Source organism: Choloepus didactylus, chromosome 23, assembly GCF_015220235.1.
Source record: "Choloepus didactylus isolate mChoDid1 chromosome 23, mChoDid1.pri, whole genome shotgun sequence".
Taxonomy (NCBI): domain Eukaryota; kingdom Metazoa; phylum Chordata; class Mammalia; order Pilosa; family Megalonychidae; genus Choloepus; species Choloepus didactylus.
Genome location: NC_051329.1, coordinates 621,573 through 639,726, shown reverse-complemented (window position 1 = coordinate 639,726; position 18,154 = coordinate 621,573). Strand labels below are relative to the sequence as shown.

General features: G+C 48.1%; 1 protein-coding gene across 2 annotated transcripts; it reads left to right on the top strand.

Moving 5' to 3' along the window:
- The first annotated feature begins 5,431 nt into the window (after positions 1-5,431).
- Positions 5,432-16,712, top strand: PGAM5 (PGAM family member 5, mitochondrial serine/threonine protein phosphatase). 2 transcript variants are annotated; one of them, XM_037817013.1, is made up of 6 exons: positions 5,432-5,660; positions 7,480-7,658; positions 13,137-13,262; positions 13,448-13,536; positions 13,780-13,910; positions 15,692-16,712. In XM_037817013.1, exons 1-6 carry the CDS (start codon positions 5,470-5,472, stop codon positions 15,840-15,842), a joined length of 867 nt encoding a protein of 288 aa, XP_037672941.1. In that variant the 5' UTR covers positions 5,432-5,469; the 3' UTR covers positions 15,843-16,712. The 2 variants fall into 2 exon arrangements, with proteins under 2 accessions (XP_037672941.1, XP_037672940.1); XM_037817012.1 differs by having other exon boundaries at positions 13,777-13,910.
- The last annotated feature ends 1,442 nt before the right edge of the window (positions 16,713-18,154 follow it).

Below are 18,154 nucleotides of genomic sequence, written 5' to 3'. Positions count from 1 at the left end.
CTTGTTTCTTCATATGCTTTATAATTTTCTATTGTTTTTGGTCTCTTGGCATTTGTTTATCTTGATAGGGTTCTTCTAGGATATGCAGGCTAATTTAAACAATTATCTATAATTTGACAGAGCTACAGCTTGGTGCAGTGCACTTTCCCTGACCTACCAGCAGATGGCACTCCCAAGCCACCTCCTATCCTCAATCCAGTTCCCCCCAAATTTGTTCATGCAGTGAGTGGGGGTCCGAACCGTGAGGATGTCCAGTCAGTGCACCAATTTTCCGTGGGTGGGGGGTGTGCCCTGTACAGTCTGGCAGGGAAGAGGCTTTAAGACCCCGTACTCCCACCCGTTCCCAGGGCTGTGGCTGGGACACCCTGGGGCTGTGGCAGGCGTCCACCCCTTCGGCTCAGACTCCCCAGTCCCTCTCTGCTGTGGGCCCCCAAGTCCCTGGGCTTGGCGTAGGGCCCCTGGCACTTCCGTGTGGCACCCCTGCCTCTAGGCTGCGCACCCTGCGGGCTTCTGCAGAGGAGGAGTTGTGCCGTCACAAGTCAGCTGAATCCCGAGTTCCCTCGAGGAGGCTCTCGGCTGCAGCGCTGCAAACAGGGGGCTCCCAGCCCGCTTCACAGGTGGCTGCGCGGGGCGTGGGAAATAACCCACTTCCGCAGCCGTCCGCTTGCTGCGGCAGCTTGTCCCTGCTCGGCAGCCTTCAGCTGTGTGTGTGCAGAGGGCTCTCACCCACGCCGGATACCACCGCGGGTGCCCAGCTCGTGCAAGGCGCTCCCTGCGCGATCGCCTGTGGCTCCCACTGCCGTTTCCGCGGCCGCTCCCCGGGTCCCGCTCCAAACACAGCCCGAGTCCAGCTGCCATTTTCCCAGCAGCTCTCTGGATCAAAGACTCGCACGATTCCGAACACAGGCTCTTTACTTTTCCAGTTGCTCAGTCACTACAGATGTGTAAGTCCCTGCCCAGCTGGCGGAGCCCTGGAACCGGTATCCCAGAGCACCTTTATCTAGTGTTTACCATGGAGGAGAATTCTGCTCTCTCTCTCCTAATCCATCTTCTCTTCTCTTGTTCTCTCTTTAATTATCTTAAAAATCTCATTGCTAGATTGTCTGTAAAAAGGCCCCTTGAAAAATCAGACTTAAAAGTTAAAGTGACCCAACTGTCCTTGTGGTAGGCAGAGTAATGCCCCAGAGCTGTCCCCCCACCCCGAGTCCCAGAGGCCGGGCAGGAGGGACTGCGGCTGGGACTGAGGAAAAAGCCCCGAGATGGGCGACCACCCCGGACCGGACTGTCCAGGGGCCCAGTTCATCACAGGGTCCTCAGGAGAGGGGCGGGAGGGTCAGCCAGCCCTGCCGACACCTTGACCGTCTACTCCTGACCTCCAGAGCACTAAGATAATGAATCTGTGTTGCTTTAAGCCACTGAGTTTGCAGTAGTTTGTTAGAGCAGCCATAGGGGATTTCCAGGCTGTGCAGGCTGTCCTCCCAGAACCCTGGAGGGGGCATCCAGTGGGTAAAGACCTCCCACGCCTGCAGGAGTATATGTACTGTTTGCAGGGAAACACTGATACAGACGACATGATTGTTTTAAACTTTCCAGTTCTCTCTTCTGAAACAATAAACCTGCATGATTTTGTTTTTGTTTTTTTAAAACATAAATTGCCTAAACTATAATTATCTGTCTTGGAGCATGTCCTTGTTCATGCCTCAAGATTTTTAATAATAAAGCAGTAACATGAAGTTTAAAACCATTCCTTAGAGAGGACACTGAAGTTGTTTGCTGAGTTTTTGGTTTTGTTTTTTGCTTATTTTTCCTCCCTATTGTAGGCAACACAGCAGTGAACATTGTTAAAAGTATATCTTCATATACAGGTATTTTCTTTTACCTGTTGTTAAACTAATATCTACTTTAGGAAACAACTGTTTTGTTCCTGTTTTACTCACTCACATTTTAATCCAGATTTTAAATTGCCCCATCCCTTAAAATAACATTTTCCTACATAGCCAAATTCACATTTTCACACCTGATAGCAACACAAATTTCTTACTATCCTCTAATACCCAGTCCATATTAAAACTTCCCCAGCTGCCGTGTGGGTGCTGCTGCAGTTGTTTCCCACGTGCTGAGCGTCCCGTGTCACCCTTTGACACCTGGCTGAGGACGGCAGGTCTCTCTCCAGAACGGCTCACCTCTGGGTTGTCCGTGTCTCGGCTGGAGCTTATGATGCTTCTTTGGTCCTTGTGTTTCCTAGATTCAACTTCAACGTTGTGGAACAGGGTTAAAAATGCTTTCGGGGCATCTCATGACAAACAGGAGTCCCCGTCCTGATGGCCCCCGTTGGCTGGAGACGCCGCTCGGACAGGCTCGGTGCCTCCCCCACTCCTGGCCCCACGTCTGTGTAACGCGCGTTTGCTGCTTTTTCTTATTTTCGGCTTTAGATATTACCTATTGACTTCCTCCTAGGGAAAAATAATTTAGGTTTCTTACAACATACTTCCCTCACTCTCCCAGAGTGTATCATTTTTAAACAACTGGTGCTGGGGTCTCCTCTTTGTGCCCTTAAATCCACCTCCACCTTTCTCAGCCAGCATTCACCCTGGAGGCCGACTGGGAGGGGAGGTCTGTGCTCCCCCAGCTCCCCGGCCCCCTCCGTCCTCCCCTCCCGGGGACCCCGTCCTCCCCTCCCCTGTGCAGCCTGCCTCTTGGCCTTCGGGAATGGCCGTCTTCCTCAGCTCTCCTGCCACTCGCCTTTCAGTGTGTGACCTGCTTCCTGTGAGGCCCTGACATCTCTACTTAGACTGTACGTTGTTAGGATTATGCAAACATCACTCACAGCTTGCCCAGCTCACTCACGTGATCACGTTGCCCCAGGAGTCAGTAACACTAATTTTATTTGCCTAGTTTCCCATTAACTATCACTCACTCACCCCCAGTTTTATCATCAGATAACAAGTGAGGTCGTTCTCCATTCCATCTTTATCTTGGAGGCCTCCCGGGCCGCTGTGCTGCTTCCCAGCTGCTTCCCGAACCACCACCTTGGAGACCTCACTCCGTTTCCTGGACCAGTGGCTCCTGCTTTCCTGAGGCACCCCATTCTCTGGGGGGAGTCCCACCTTCAGTAGCTGCCTGAGAAAGAGTGCATGGTAAGTACAGTTTTTTAGACTTTAAATAAAGAAAGTGTCTTTATTCTATCCTCAGTTGGGTGGTAGTTTAGTTGGTTGTCTCAACCAAGGTTGGAGATTGTTTTCCCTTCAAATTTCGAAGAGATGTGCTCTAGCTTCTAGGTTGCTACTGAGCAATTTGACGTCATTGTAATTCTTAATCCTTTCTTAGTGATTTGTTTGTTCATTCTGAATCTTTACAAAGGATCTCCTCTGCATCCCCAGACTTCTGCAATTTTAGTGTGAGGTGCCTTCATATATTTCTCTTTTTGTTAGATTTGGTAATTAATGAACTATTCCAGATGGAAACTCATTTCCTTCAACTCTGGAAAATTTTCTTGCATCATTTCTTTGATAATTTTCTCAGCATTCTCTCTTATCTCTTCATGGACCTCCTAGATTGAGTTTTTTTTTTCTGTCCAATTTAAAAATTCCCTTTTTCTTTTTTATTCTACTTCCAGGAAATCTCCTCAAATTTATATGCCAATCTTTCAGTTGACTTTTTTTCTGCTTTCTTGTTGTTCATTTCCAAGCATTCCCTCCTTCCCTTTTTCATTCTTGCAGCATTCTATTCTCAGAGTCTTTTCTTTTTTTTTTTTTTTCCTGTTTTCTTATCTGTTGTGGTGGTCTCTGTTTCACCTGATCAGGATTTCTTCAAACGTCTGTTGATCTTTCATTGTCCATTGGTATTCAGAGTCAAAGCCACTAAGCCATTCTTGGGAAACTTCAGTTCCAAAGTGCAAAGGGGCTGCACTTGTCAAATGGTGGGTGTGGTGGTTTGAAGCCGTTATGTACCCCAGAAAAGGCCTTTTTCTTCTAACCCATTCCTCTGGGCTCAGTCCTATTACAGGTGGGACCTTGTGGTTGGATTATCTTAACTGAGATGTGACCCACCTCATTCAAGATAGGTCTTAATCCCCTTACTGGAGTCCTTTATAACAGGATAAAGGACACAAAGAAATAGCCCAGAGAGCTCAGAGAAGCCCCACAGAAGTTCAGAAAGAAAGCCACAGACAGAGAAGCCAGAGGCTAAAAGCAATGAACCTGGGGAGAGAAGGCCCAGCAGACGTTGCCATGAGTTTTGCTATCTGGCAGAGGAGCCCAAGCTCAGGGTAACTGGTCTTCAGAGAAGGTGTCATCCTGCTGATGCCTTAACTGGGACATTGTCACAGCCTCAGGACTCTAAATTTGTAAGCTAATAAATCCCCCTTGTTAAAAGCCCCCCTGTTTCTGGCATATTGCATTCTAGCAGCTTTAGCAGACTGGAACAGTGGGCTTCAGTTTTGTTGGGGATCACCAATTGCCAGTCACTTTTCTCTTGCCCTGGTCAGTTTCTCCAGAGAGGAATCCTCTAATTTCTTGCCTGGGGGAAGGTGGTGGTGGAGCATGGTATAAGCCTCATCACCAAAATTCTCAGGCCGACTGCAGGAGCGGGTTGGAGGGCCCCCTTTTCAGTAGCTGAATGCCATACAATCCCATCTTTATTGCCACCCTCCAGTTTCAGCCGTGTCTGGTGGCCTCGGATCCCGAGTTCTGGCTCACAAGTCCGGAATGAAAGAGTGCAGGTGAGGTTTGCACCTGAAGCGCCGGCGAGCGACGAGGGGAGGGCACCCGGCTGCGCACGTTCCCTGTCGGGACTCCCTCCCAGTGCCTCTAATTCCTGAGACTTTTCAGGATTCCCTGGACCAAATGAGCTTGCTTCTTGGTTTACCTCGGGTCAGTGAAGCTCTGCTTTCCAGGTTCCAAAACTCTGTTAAAAGAAATCTCTGCCATTGTCTGTTCTTGTGGATTTTTCTTTGTTCTTATGGATTTAAGTGTCTGTTTTCCTTTACTGTGGTCTTAATGTTTCTAGAAGGAGCAGATATAAATGTATGGGTTCAATGCATCATGTTTAAGCAGAGGCCTGGGTATTCCTGTGGGAAAACTCCTCCAAAAACCAGGGTGATTTTAAAAATAAATGAGACCATGTCACTTCGCAACTTGAAAACTGCCCAGGTTTCCCGGCTCCCGTGCAGACGCCGGTCCGTCCTGACCCCGCCCGGGCCGCCCTCCGCGCCTCGCTCCGTTTGCTCCGCGTCTCTGGTGCACTGCCGCATCCCAGCCCGGGAGCGGGGCCGGCGCGGGCCAGGCCTCCCGCAGGAAGACGCGGGCGGGTCTCCGTGCAGGCGGCAGTGCAGAAAGCCGCGTCTTCTCGCTTACCGGAAGCGGCCCCGGCTCCGGCCGGAAGCGAACGCCGGGAAGAAGAATGTCCCTCTAGGCGCGCCGTCCGCGCCCGTGAACGCATGCGCGTCGGTCTGCGCGGGAGCGTTTCGGCATGGCGTTCCGGCAGGCGCTGAAGCTGGCCGCCTGCGGGCTGGCTGGGGGCTCGGCGGCCGTCCTTTTCTCGGCCGTGGCTGTGGGGAAGCCCCGCGGGGCCGGAGACGCGGGGCCCCGTGCTCCTGAGCCTCCGGGCTGGGCGGTGGGCGTGCAGCCCGGGCCCAGCGTCTGGGACCCCAACTGGGACAGGTGAGTGGCCGAGCGGGGGCGGGGGCCCGGGGAAAGGGGCCGGGAGGTGACCGGGGTGGGGCGGGGGTCGAGACGCTGAGGGCTGCAGGGCGGGAGGGAAACGCCCGGGCGGCTCTCCGGGTTTTGCCAGGTGGGGACCTGTCTTGGAAACGTGATGGTTCATGGGGTCAACTTAGCGCAAGGAACGGACGGGCCGGCCCTGCCAGCGCGCTTGGACGGCTGCGGGCAGCCCGCTGGTGGCGTGGTCTTGGGCGGGCGTCAGCTCTCCGGGCGTGGAAGGGCTTCTCTTAAGCCGTTCGTGGAACTGGGACAGCGAGGGCATCTCGGCAAGCCCCGAGGCGGTTAGTCCTAGTCTCGGACAGAGGACTGGGAGCACTCCGGAGGGCCGACATCCTTGTTTTCCCTTCCGCTTTTTAATCCGGTTGGAGCGGTGTATTGATCAGGTGTTTGCGTGACGGCTGAGAAGGTGTTAATGTCAGTGTCCAAAAAAAATGGCGTGTGTCCCAGCCCAGCGTAGCCTGTTAGGCCTGGAGTTAGACATGAGTTTAGTAGAACTTAGTTATAGGAGATAAGTTTCTGCTGGGCGGTTGGCCGGGAACGATGGAAGTTAGCGCTCTGCAAAAGCAGGGGGTGGTTTGTAAGGTTAGGATGAGGAGATGTGAGGAGTTTCAGCAGTGTCGTGTGACCCAAGGGTGTGGAGGTTTGTTGTCAACGGAGATCAAGGGAGGGGAGTTTCAATGGTTTGTCTGCGTTTTTCCTTCCCTGGGGAGGTCTGATGACTTGAGCAACATGAAATCACTATGGCCCAGAGGGGCCCGGGCCCTGGGTCACTACGGCTGCTGGGACGGTGACCAGATCCCGAGAGGGGAACTCGGAAGAGGGATAAGGGTGAAATCCTCATATTTGTACGAGGACTTAGCCAGCAGCCTCTGGTGTCTGGTCTAGTGACATAGCCCTGGGTACATGTACTTACTGGGCATTTGAAATGTGAGAGTGTGATTAAAATTGTGTTCCTTAATTTTATTTAAATTTAAAAGCCAAAGCAGTGCGAAAGAACCTTAATATTGATTATATATTGAAATGGTAATGTTTTTGATATATTGGATTGTTATTGAAACTTCATCCGTTTCTTTCTTTTAAGTGCAGCTACTAGAAGACTTAAAAGTACATACGTTACTGCCACATTTTTATTGGTTTGCGCTGCCTGCAGAGCGGAGGGGGGTTGGTGTGAAATGGTTAACCCAGTTCCACTTCCTCATGTTTGATACTTTCCTCCCAGAGAAAAGGCACAGAACTACTATTTAGGAACTTTAGAGATATCTTTATAAAAACCTTTTTTTTTTTTTTAACTTTTAACTGTTCTAAATTATTTTAGAATAGTTATTCTGAACTATTTAGAACAGTTACGGGTTAACAGAAAAATTGTGAAGGTAGCACCGAGTTCCACAGACCCCGTGCCTGGTTTTTGCTTCATTCCCATCTCGCGCTAGGATGGTGAGCCGCCGCACTCCATGGGTATTGCTAGTCAGTGGCTGACATTGTCTTCTCTTTTGTGCTGTTACCTGTCTCTCCTCATTGGAGTGTAAGGTGCCTGTGGTTACACTTGTCTGTTTTGTTCACTGCTGTGAACCGTCTCCTGGAACAGGCCTGGCCCTCTCTGTGGATGAGTGACTCACCTCTCTCCATGCTCGCTGAAGTCTGAAAGCTTGCTCTTCCTACTTGGTCTGACAATTTGGAAATAACATCTTGTTGGAAATACTTGCAGGTGTCTTGTGACCAGGGGTCATGGGGACACAGCAGTCTTGTATTTCAATATTAGGCGAGAACCACTGTCTCTCATCAACCTGCGGAAAAGGAACCTGGAATCTGGAGAAGAAGAGCTGGCGTCCCGACTGGACCACTGCAAAGCCAAGGCCACGCGACACATCTTCCTCATCCGGCACTCCCAGTACCATGTGGATGGCTCCCGAGAGAAGGACCGGACCCTGACCCCGCTGGGTAGGTGGCTGGGCCCCGCAGGCCTCCTCATACCCCTGGGCCGCCTCTCCTTGATGTGTCCCAGACTCAGACGCCATAATTATCACTGAAGCTTAACTCTGACACAAGATAAGCCTTTTAAAATGTCCTTTAACTTAAGAAAAAGATTATGATAGATCTTACTGCACGTGATCATCTTCACTGCCCAGATGAGCTTTGTGAGCTCTTCCCTTTGTGCTCTTGAAAGGGAACACGACACGTCCATTCCTTTTATTCGGGTCTTACAAATCTGTCTGTTTAGTGTTGGGCCAGATAACATTTAACCAGTGCCCACTGTAGCTTATTGACTGTCCTGTTTCTCCGCATCCTCTTGAACACTGTAGTTTCCTTTTTGTTTAATAGTGACCATACTGGTAGGTATGAAATGATATCTCAATGTGGTTTCGATTTGCATTTGCTGAATAGCTAGTGAAGCTGAGCATCTTTTTAGCCATTTGTGTTTCCTTTTTGTAAAAAGGTCAGTTCATGTCTCCTGCCCATTTTTAATTGGGTTCCATTTCTGCAAAGTGGCCTTTTGGAATTTTGATTGGTATTATATTGACTCTGTAGATCAATTTGTGTAGAGTTGATATCTTAATGGCATTTAGCCTTTAGAACTCAAAATGCCTTTCCATTTATTTACGTCTTTTTCGGTTTCTTTTAGCAGTGTTTTATAGTTCTCTGTGTACAGGTCCTTGACATCCTTGGCTAAGTTTATTCCTAGATATTCAGTTCTTTTAGTTGCTATTGTAAACAATTTCTTTCTGGATTACCTCCTATAGTTCATTATTAGTGTATAGAAACACCACTAATTTTTGTGTGTTGGTCTGGTATTCTGCTACTTTCCTGAATTCATTTATTAGCTTAAGTAGCTTTGTTGTTTTTTTCAGAACTTTTTAAATATAGGATCATGTCATCTGCAAACAGTGGAAGCTTTACTTCTTCCACTCTAATTTGGATGCCTTTTCTTTCTTTTTCTTTCCTATTTGCTCTGGCTAGAACTTCCAGCATAATGTTGAGTAACAGTGGTGACAGTAAGCATCCATGTCTTGTTCCAGATCTTACAGGGAAAGTGTTCAGTCTTTAACCGTTGAGTATGTTAGCTGTGGGTTTTTCATATATGCCCTTCATCACATTTAAGAAGTTTCCTCCTGTTCCTATTTTTTGAAAGGTTTTTATCCAGAAAGGATGCAGGATTTTGTCAAATGCCTTCTGCTTCGTCACCCAAAAAGATCATGTGTCTTTTTTCCCCTTCTGTTTGTTTCCCCTTCTGTTTGTTAATGTGGTATATCCCATTGGTTTTGTTTTGAACTACCCTTGCATACCTGGAATTAAACCCAGTTACTTATGGTATATAATTCTTTAATGTGTTACTTGATTGGGTTGAGGATTTTTGCATGTATATTCATTAGAGATGAATCTGTGGTTTTCCTTTCTGATGAGATCTTTATCTGGCTTTGGTACTGGGGTGATGTTGGCCTCATAGATGAGTTAGTGTTCCTGCCTCTGCAATTTTTTGGAAGGGTCTGAGCAGGATTGATATTAATTCTTCTTGGAATGCTTGCTAAAACTCACCTGTGAAATCATCTGGTCCTGGGCTTTTTTTTTTTATATATATTTCTTTATGTGATATTTCTCAGTGATTTGCTTATACTTCTGTATCTTATTTTTATACATTATCTGCTGACTGCCTATAGTGGTAGATGGAGATTTGGTTTTTATACGCTCCCCCCTGAGCATTGTTTCACTGTCATCATTTTTTGTTGAATCCATATGCTCTGTTTTATGTCATGATTATGTAAATATTGTTCACTGCTAATCTAAGCAGGGTAAGAACATTGTTTAGTTTCTTGTATATTTTTTGTTTTTCCTGGATCCCCTCCCACCTCCCTGCCCATTTACTTAGTTTTCTGTGCTCACCATGGCTAAATTTCCTTGTGCATCCATCAATCTCAAATATAATGTCCAGTTTGGTACATGTGGTCACACCCATCAGTTATTCCCCCCCCCCTTTTTTTCCTCTAATTTTTTTAGTTGTGAACTTTAACATATATACATAACAGTGATAACTTTCAATGTACAATTTCACAAGGAGTTAGAGAACAAATCTCAAAGAATGTCATGGGTCACAGCTCCACAACTTCAGCCATTTCCATTATTGTAAAATATACATACAGAAAGGTGTCATCTCTCGATGTACAGCTCAACAAGCAGTCATATAGATGATTTCAAAAATTGTTATGGGTTACAATTCCACATTTCAGTTCTTTCCTTATTATGTAATATAAGGTATATATAAGGAGACCTTCAAGGCATAATTCAATGAGCAGCTATAGAGCAGATCCCAAGGGATGCTATAGGCTATATGTCACTTACCTCCTTCTAGCTATTCCAACACCCCAGCATCCAAAAAATATACAGTTTCAGTATTTATAGACCTTTGTTCAGTCTTTTCTTGTTGCTACTCCTTCCTCTCAATCTCTTTCTCCATCTCTGGGGTGTCTAGGCAGTGAGCACCCTAACTTGTTCATATTGAAAGGGGATGTTGACAGTATGGGGAAGGGGGCTGCATCTGATAGTTGATCTTAAAGAGGCTGTTGCTTCTGAGTTTCAGTACTTGTCTGGTAAGGGAACACTTTGGTGGATTCAGGTTTCTAAAAGATAAAATTTAGTGAGTGCATCTTTTATAGAATCTCAGGTAGGGACTGGATATTTGGGGCCGGCTGTTGGTAAGGGCATGGCATGCTGTGGCCAACTGGGACGTCTAGCTGGAGTCTGCATAAGAGAAACCTCCAGGACAGCCTCTCTACTCTATTTGGAATCTCTCAGCCACTGTGACCTCAGCTTATTACCTTCTTTTTTTACTTCCTCTTGGTCAAGTAGGCATTTTCAATCCCTCATTGCCAGGGCCAGGCTCATTCCTGGGAATCGTGTCATACATCGCCAGGGAGATTCATTTCCTTCGTTGGGGGGAAGGGGGAGGTTATTAAATTTATTTGCTGAGTGGGGCTTAGAGAAAAGAACACATCTGAGCAACAAAGAGGCTGCCTGGAGGCGCCTCTTAAGCATAATTATAGGAGGGCTCAGCCTCCCATTTACAACCCTAAATTTCACAAGAGCAAGTGTCAAGTCAAGGGCTTGATTTATTAAGTAGTAGGTTCCTAACTTGACTTAATATATATTCTATCCCAACATAAACGGTCAGTTTCTTACATTGTCTTCACTTAGTTGCACAATAATCATTATTCTCAATTTTAGACGATTATCATAACACAATACATCCCAGAGCTCTTGTCGGCTGCTAATTGTTTCATCCCTAGTATTAGAGTTGTTAAGCTATTCATATTAAATATAGTCATTAGTACATAATGGGTAGTTTTTCCATACCAGTATGTTGTTAATCCTCTGCACCAGTATGATACCTTATATCGTGCTAACACTTATTTAGGTTTGTGGTGCTGCTCTGTGGGTTACTTGCGTTTCAACAACCATTTACAAACATGCTGACCTTCAATGCGTCACTGATATTTATAATCCCGTTAACGTACCATAATCTCACCTGACGGATCTCATACCACTAAGGTCACCCTCATTATCACATCTGTATGTATTAGATTATTGTTCACCCTTAATATTCCATCGTGTGTATATAACACATCTGGGCTTTTTTTTTTTTGGTGGTAGGTTTTTGATGATTGATTCCATCTCTTAACTTGAGATTAGTTTGTTGAAGTCTTGTTTCTTCTAGATTCAATGTAGGTTGTTCATGTGTTTCTCAAGAACTGTGCGTTTCATTTAAGTTGTCTAATTTGTTGGCATACGATTGTTCATACTATCCTCTGAAAGTTTTCATTTCTGTAGGGTCATAGTAATGTTCCCCCTTTAGAGTGGCCCGTGTTTAACTGTTTAGATTTTCTTAGGTCTTCTGTACCTGTTTCTTGCCCTGGACATGAATTACAGTTTTTAAGATTGTACTTTATGTGCAATTGTTTAACCTCCAGGAGAAAGACTCCTTTCCTCTGTTCTTTCTCTGGAAATCTTGTTCTGTTTGTTTTTTTGTCCAGAATTTTCTTCCCAGTTTGGTGCCCCCTTTTCATTACACTTTGCAGTTCTAGGGCCTGTCCTGTTTTTGCAGCAGCTCAGTTCCCCCACCCCACCCCTGTTTCTTTTCTTCTGGGAAGCTCCGGTTGCTTCCCTGACAGGGTATCCCACCCTGGGGACCTAGATGGGTCAACCAGGAAGATCCATTTTGCATTTAGGTGGTCCAGTGAGGAGAGACTGGGTTGCCTGTGTGCACCTCTTGCCAACAGTTCTGCTGTGGTCTTCTCCCAACCCTGGCCCTGGGGGCCTTTTTGTATGCACCCTCCTCAGTGGCTTGTGTTCTCCTCTGTCTCTGTGGCCTGGATCTCCTGCCTGGACGTGCACGGGCCTCCAAGTTGCTGTGAGCGGCTCCATATCTGCATGTGCGGCAGGAGGGCCCCGGGTCGGGCTGCCTCTGGGCGACTCCCAAGCTGAGCTGGATGGAGTGAGGAAGAGGGGTCCGGAGCCATGGGCCCGGGACAGAAATCTTCTGTCCGTTCTTGGAGATTCTTTTCCTTTTTCTTCTATTCAGTCTTCGTGGAGTCCTCCAGAGTTCCATACAAGCATCCTTTCGTTAGCTGGCTCTGAGGGCAGGCTTCTCCAGGGGCAGTCTTATGTCATAGTTCCTGGCTGCTGCCAGGGCTCCTTCCAGCTCTTCGTGCTTGTGTGCAGTTGTAGCTGCAGGAGAAGTTCCTAGAGGAGATGCACTCTGAGGTAGTTTTAAATTTCTTTTTTGAATGGGACAGTACCCATGTGCACGTTTAAAAGTTCAAATGGTAAATGGGCATGTAGGCCTGTTCCCCAGCTGGCCTGTTTCCTCTGTACATGTGATTCCGCTTCTCTTTGCACACACAATGGGCTTTTTAAAAATGGGAAGTGAAGCAACATACATGAATGTCACTGTATCCAATTTGAACTGGCTTTGTGAGCACTTTTTAAAACTAGATTCTAAAAATATGTTTGAAAAAAAGCATTTGTATCTGCATTCGGTCTCTATTTAGAACACTGAAAGTCTGGAATGATCAAATAATTGGTAGGTCATTAGAGGTGTTTAGACTTGACTGATGGATATAGTTGGAAAGAAGGCTGAGCGGCCAGAAACAGAACACCCAGTATAATCAATCATCAACTTTGGTCCCTATTAGTGGAATAGATTCTTTTTCTCTGCATACTGGTTGAAAGAAAACCAGAGTCGGTCGTTGATTCTACCTTTCAAATGCCTGACTCCCACCACCCAGGCTCAGACTCCATGAGGATGGGGACTCCTCTGCCTTGTTTTCCTGCAACAGTGTCTGGTGTTTGATATGGGCTTAAAAAAGTTAAGTACACAGAGGAAGGAACCCAGACACTTGTAATTCTAAAGCATGTTTCAACTTTCAGGTCGTGAACAAGCTGAACTAACTGGTCTCCGACTCGCAAGCTTGGGGCTGAAGTTTGATAAAATTGTACATTCCTCCATGACCCGAGCAATAGAAACAGCAGACATAATCAGCAAACACCTGCCAGGTGGGTCCCTGCTGTCCAGGTGGGAGGGCGGTAGCCAGACAGGTGTGCCCCTTCCAGCTCATGGCAGGCACCCTTTCACACAGAGCTGTCACGAGGAAACAGGAGGGGACGGACAGGTTTTCCCTAGTGCAGTTTAGTCACGTATGTGACACCAGCATGTGGAGAGCCTCTCTGTTTCTCTTCAGGCGTCTATCGAGTCAGCACAGATCTGCTCAGGGAAGGTGCCCCCATCGAACCAGACCCGCCCGTGTCCCACTGGAAGCCGGAGGCTGTGGTAAAAACAAATGCCCGCGAGACGGGGAGGCGTGGGTTTCCGCTCCAGGGGCTGCAGCCCGCAGCTCCCTCCTCAGGCCGTCGTTTCTGCTCTGCTCACTCACACCTCCTGGAGCTCAGCTCCTTTCTTACTTCAGCGTTGCTGCCTGTAGATTTGAAGTGTTTTATTCCTTTTTATGATAATGTCCTGAGAGCTGACCGGGTTGCCTTTGTTTCACATGATTCCTTGCTCTGCCCCCAGCAGTATTATGAAGATGGAGCCCGAATTGAGGCCGCATTCCGGAACTACATCCACCGGGCGGATGCCAAGCAGGAGGAGGACAGTTACGAGATCTTCATCTGCCATGCTAACGTCATCCGTTACATTGTGTGCAGGTGAGGCCCCAGGCCCCTGGGCTTTGCTGTGCACTTCCGCCTGGGCCACCGGGCACAGGAATTTTAGACTTACAGAAAGGTAGTAAGAATAGTAAAGGAAGTTCACTGATAACCACTTACATAACCACATGCAATGATCAAAACCAGGAAGTTAACCTTGATTCAATGCTAGTAGCAAAACTGCAGATCTTATTTGAATTGTACCGCTTTTTCCACGAACGCCCCTGTTCTGTCCCAGGCCTCACCCCGGGCCCCACGAGCTCCTCCAGTCTGGGGCAGTCCTTGTCTTTCCTGACCCTGTGTGTTCCCAGGATGCGTTTCAGTAAGCAGCAGGCGGGGTCTGCCCTCAGCACATCGCATCGGGACTGGTGGTGTCTGCTGCGCGCCTGGGGAAAGGGTTGTCTGCTGGGAAGTTATTTGTTCCTTCTCCTAATTGATGGACATCGGTAAAGCCAGGAGGGATCCTGCCTCTCCTGACTTTGCCCTCCTGCCTCGAGCCTGCACCAGTCATTAGTGCCATTTGCCTCGTGTTTGACTTTGTTTCTCTCATCGTCTTTACTGAAGTGCTTCTGTAGGAGCCACCCCCTTGCCTCCACTTACTCATTCTGTTCTTATCCCTGTGGACTCACAGGTGGTTTGCGTTCCTTGGGTGGTGACTATTAGAGGTTGGTCATCTGTTGCGACATTGCCGTGGCCCGGGTTGACTCCGTGCCTGATGGGCTCCGCCTCCTTCAACTTCTGGCACCACAGAATGTTCTGGGCTCAGATCACATTCTCCCTGGCATCAGCTGCTTCTCGGCAGAGCACCAGGGCCCACCCCGAATGGCAGCATGTCCAGGCACCTTGTGTGGGAAGGCCAGTTTTTGGTTTATGCATTTGAAACAGGCAGGCTTCATCAGACCTCAGGGCAACGTTTGAAACGTGGAAGCCTGTCCCCCGTGGAGCCAGTGGCTTGAGACAGGTGGGGAGGGCAGGCAGGAAGTCTGGTGGCAGGACTGACGCCTGCAGGTCTCGCTGGCCACGGCTGCCGTCAGGAGGAAGGAGATGGGCTGGACACCGCACAGTAAGTGCCTGGGTTCTGTGCCCCCCAGTTTAGAAACTTCCACAAAGGACCTTCTGGTGATTCCAAAGGAGGCAGCAGGAACGCTAGGTCTTAGGCGCGTGTTCGGCGTAAGCAGCGCCTGTCAGGAGTGCTGTGCGGCAGCAGCTGTGGATGCGTCACTCCTCCCTCCCTGCACTTGCTAAGGGCTCGGTCGGTTGGAGAACTTGGCTGTGCCTTTTGTTTGTTGGGCTGGAAGAACAAGTCACCTTCGTACACGTGTAGGAAAGCAGCGTGTTTCTGAGTGAGGTGCACAATCTTGAGTCGCAGTGGATCCCGTAATCCCCAGGAGGGGGTGGCTGTCTCACCTGAGTCACGGGTCAGCTGGAAGGGATGTGACCCCTGTGACCCAACAGTACGTGCTGAGAACGTGCATTGGGGTGTGTGCGCTGTCCCAAGGCCCACCAGTGGCCCCAGGTTGTGAGGAGTGAAGAGAGGTTAGGGGCTCACGCTGCCTTCAGTGCAAACCCCCCACCCTGCCCTCGTGCTTCCCTCTTCAGGAACCCTGCAGTCTGTAACCCCCGGTCCCAGAATGGCTCAGTGCCCTCACCTCCCCTTTCACCCACATCTACTTCTCTGTTCGTCGAAGCCCCCATGTGCTTCTCTCCAGGGCTGCTCTGTTCTCCCAAGTTTGGCTCAGTACCGCCTGCCTCCCTTCTCACCCCGTCTGCTCCTCTTCCAGGGCCCTGCAGTTCCCCCCCGAGGGCTGGCTCCGTCTCTCCCTCAACAATGGCAGCATCACGCACCTGGTCATCCGGCCAAGTGGCACCGTGGCCCTGAGGACCCTCGGGGACACAGGGTTCATGCCCCCCGACAAGATCACTCGGTCCTGAGAACACAGTCCTGGGCATCAAGTCACCAGACTAGCCTCTTTTCAGCTCCAAAGTCTGGCTCTGTTCCACACATCGCCAAGGCCCATGGATGTCCTTCCCTCTGTGTCCTGGCACAGGCTGCATTGCTGTTGCATTTTATTTCCCAAGCAAGAAACTGGTTGGAAAGTAGAAACATCTAAGTTGCTGCATTTCTGGAAACATTCAGCCCTGATAGCTGATTGTGCAAGGTTTTCTACCTTACTCTGATCTAATTGGATGACCCTATGGAAGTCAAATATTTCTCCAAGAGAAGCTGGGCCCACCGTGGAAGGGCAGCCAGCCCGACGCAGGGCGTCTCTGGGATAAGCACGTGCAGACCCCCACCGCCCCTGCCAACACAGCCCTGCAGACTGGGGGGTGCTCGGAATAGTGCATGTGTGGAATGCAGGTTTGTGTTCACAACTCCTTTCACTTCATTCTTTTCACCAAGTCCTTCTGTTAAAGACTTTCCTCATGTGGGATCTTGCTTGAAACCCACGGTCTCACACCAAGACTAGATGGACAGGAACTGACCTGCCTTTCAAGGCCTCTTAAAGTAGGAGAACTGACGATAAATTTTAACACTGGCTTCCTGACAAAAAAATCATGTTTAATAAAAGGCGTTTTAATATCCCAGAGTTAATTGTAGTTTGCCTCTGGTGATTGCTAACCTTTTATGTTATGGATTAAAGTATTTAGACATCTATCCCAAGTATTGTTAATTTAGAAAATAAATATAATTTCTATGAAGTGTAGTTATAAACATTTCTGCAATCAGTGCAGCTAATTGGAATATTTTATCCATTTGTCAACTTTGGAAATAATTATATAATAAAATTTTATTTTCCTGTTTTTTGTTTTGAGTAACTGCTGCTAATCCTGAGTGTTTCCACTGTTTAAGGCTTACCCAGCAGATGTGGTTGGGAGTAGCTGAGGTCCTGGCCCAGGACAGTGAGCTTCATAAGCAGGAAAGCACAGCAACCAGGTCCCACTCTAGAAATAAAGTGTGACAGGCCAGGGACTGTGCTGATTTCTAAAAACACAAATAAAAGGCAGCACTTACCAGATCCGAGATGTAGCAAAGACTTTTTAAAAAATGGTCCTAAATATGCTCAAGGAGCTAAAGGAAAACATGGACAAAGAACTAAAGGAAAATGGGAAAACAAAAGACAAACACAAAGAAGATATGAGAGATGGGAATTATGAAAAGGAATCAAACAGCTGAAGACCACAGTAACAGAAATTTAAAATTCCTTAGAGGGTTTCAGTAGCAGATTGGAGCAGGCAGAAAGAGAGAACTTGAAGATAAGACAACTGAAGTCATCCAGTCTGAAGAGGAGAAAGAAGAGACAATGAGGAAAAGTGAGCAGAACCCGAGGAACCTGTGGGACACCATCAAGCCACTACAGGCACTGTGGGAGTCCCAGAAGGAGAAGAGTGGATAGTCAAAGAAATAATGGCTGAAAACTTCCTAAATTTAACAAAAGACATGAATTATACACATCCAAGACACTCCAAACAGGATAAACTCAGATAGACCCAGACTAGGGCTTATTACAGTCCAACTGTCGAATGCTGAAGACAAAGAGAACCCTGAAAGCCCCAAGAGCAAAGTACTGCGTCACATCCAGCTCAATTTATTTCTCCATCGAGAAACGTGCTGTGAGAAGCACCTGGGGCGTGGAGCAAGCTCCCGGGGAGAATGGGGAGACCAAGGCCACCGACTGTCCCAGCGAGGCGGGAAGGGCGCCGCACGGGGCACCAGGAGGGCTGGCGGAGCCCATCCTAGGGGTCTAGTGGGCTTCCGGGGAGGGATGTTTAGAGACAGATCGGCGCTGTCAGTAATGATACCTTGGCTTTTACTGACACACAATCTGTACCCGGGAGCGTGTACCAAGAGGGAGAGCTGGACTGAAAACAGCAGGCAGGAGGCAACTCACCGCAGTGGGTTCCTCGTGAACAGGGCTTCCTGTTCCACATTTCCTTTTCAGATGAACAAAAAAGGAACATAAGTACAATTTATAAACCAGAGAATACTTAAGGGATTTTGTGTGCAAATCCAAAATGTGTACCCCTGGTGTAAGCACTCAGGTTGAGACGCAAATAAAAATGTGTGCCTCTAACTGCCCAGCACACAAAGCCTGCCTCGGGGCGCCGGGCAGCGATGACGATGCCACCCTAAAAGGTGAGCTGACAACCATCGGTTTCCTCTGAAAGCTGTGAAAGTTTCTGGAAACACGGAAAAGTTATTAAACCAGATTTGTGGGTAGTCTTCCAGAACAGGTAACCCTACC

What these genes read in the sequence shown, in the direction of transcription:
- PGAM5 (XM_037817012.1), top strand. Translation starts at nt 5,470, where the DNA reads ATGGCGTTCCGGCAGGCGCTGAAGCTGGCCGCCTGCGGGCTGGCTGGG. An exon ending in TGGGACCCCAACTGGGACAG is followed by an intron (nt 5,661 to 7,479) that starts GTGAGTGGCCGA and finishes TTTCAATATTAG; the next exon opens with GCGAGAACCACTGTCTCTCA. An exon ending in ATCCGTTACATTGTGTGCAG is followed by an intron (nt 13,911 to 15,691) that starts GTGAGGCCCCAG and finishes CTCCTCTTCCAG; the next exon opens with GGCCCTGCAGTTCCCCCCCG.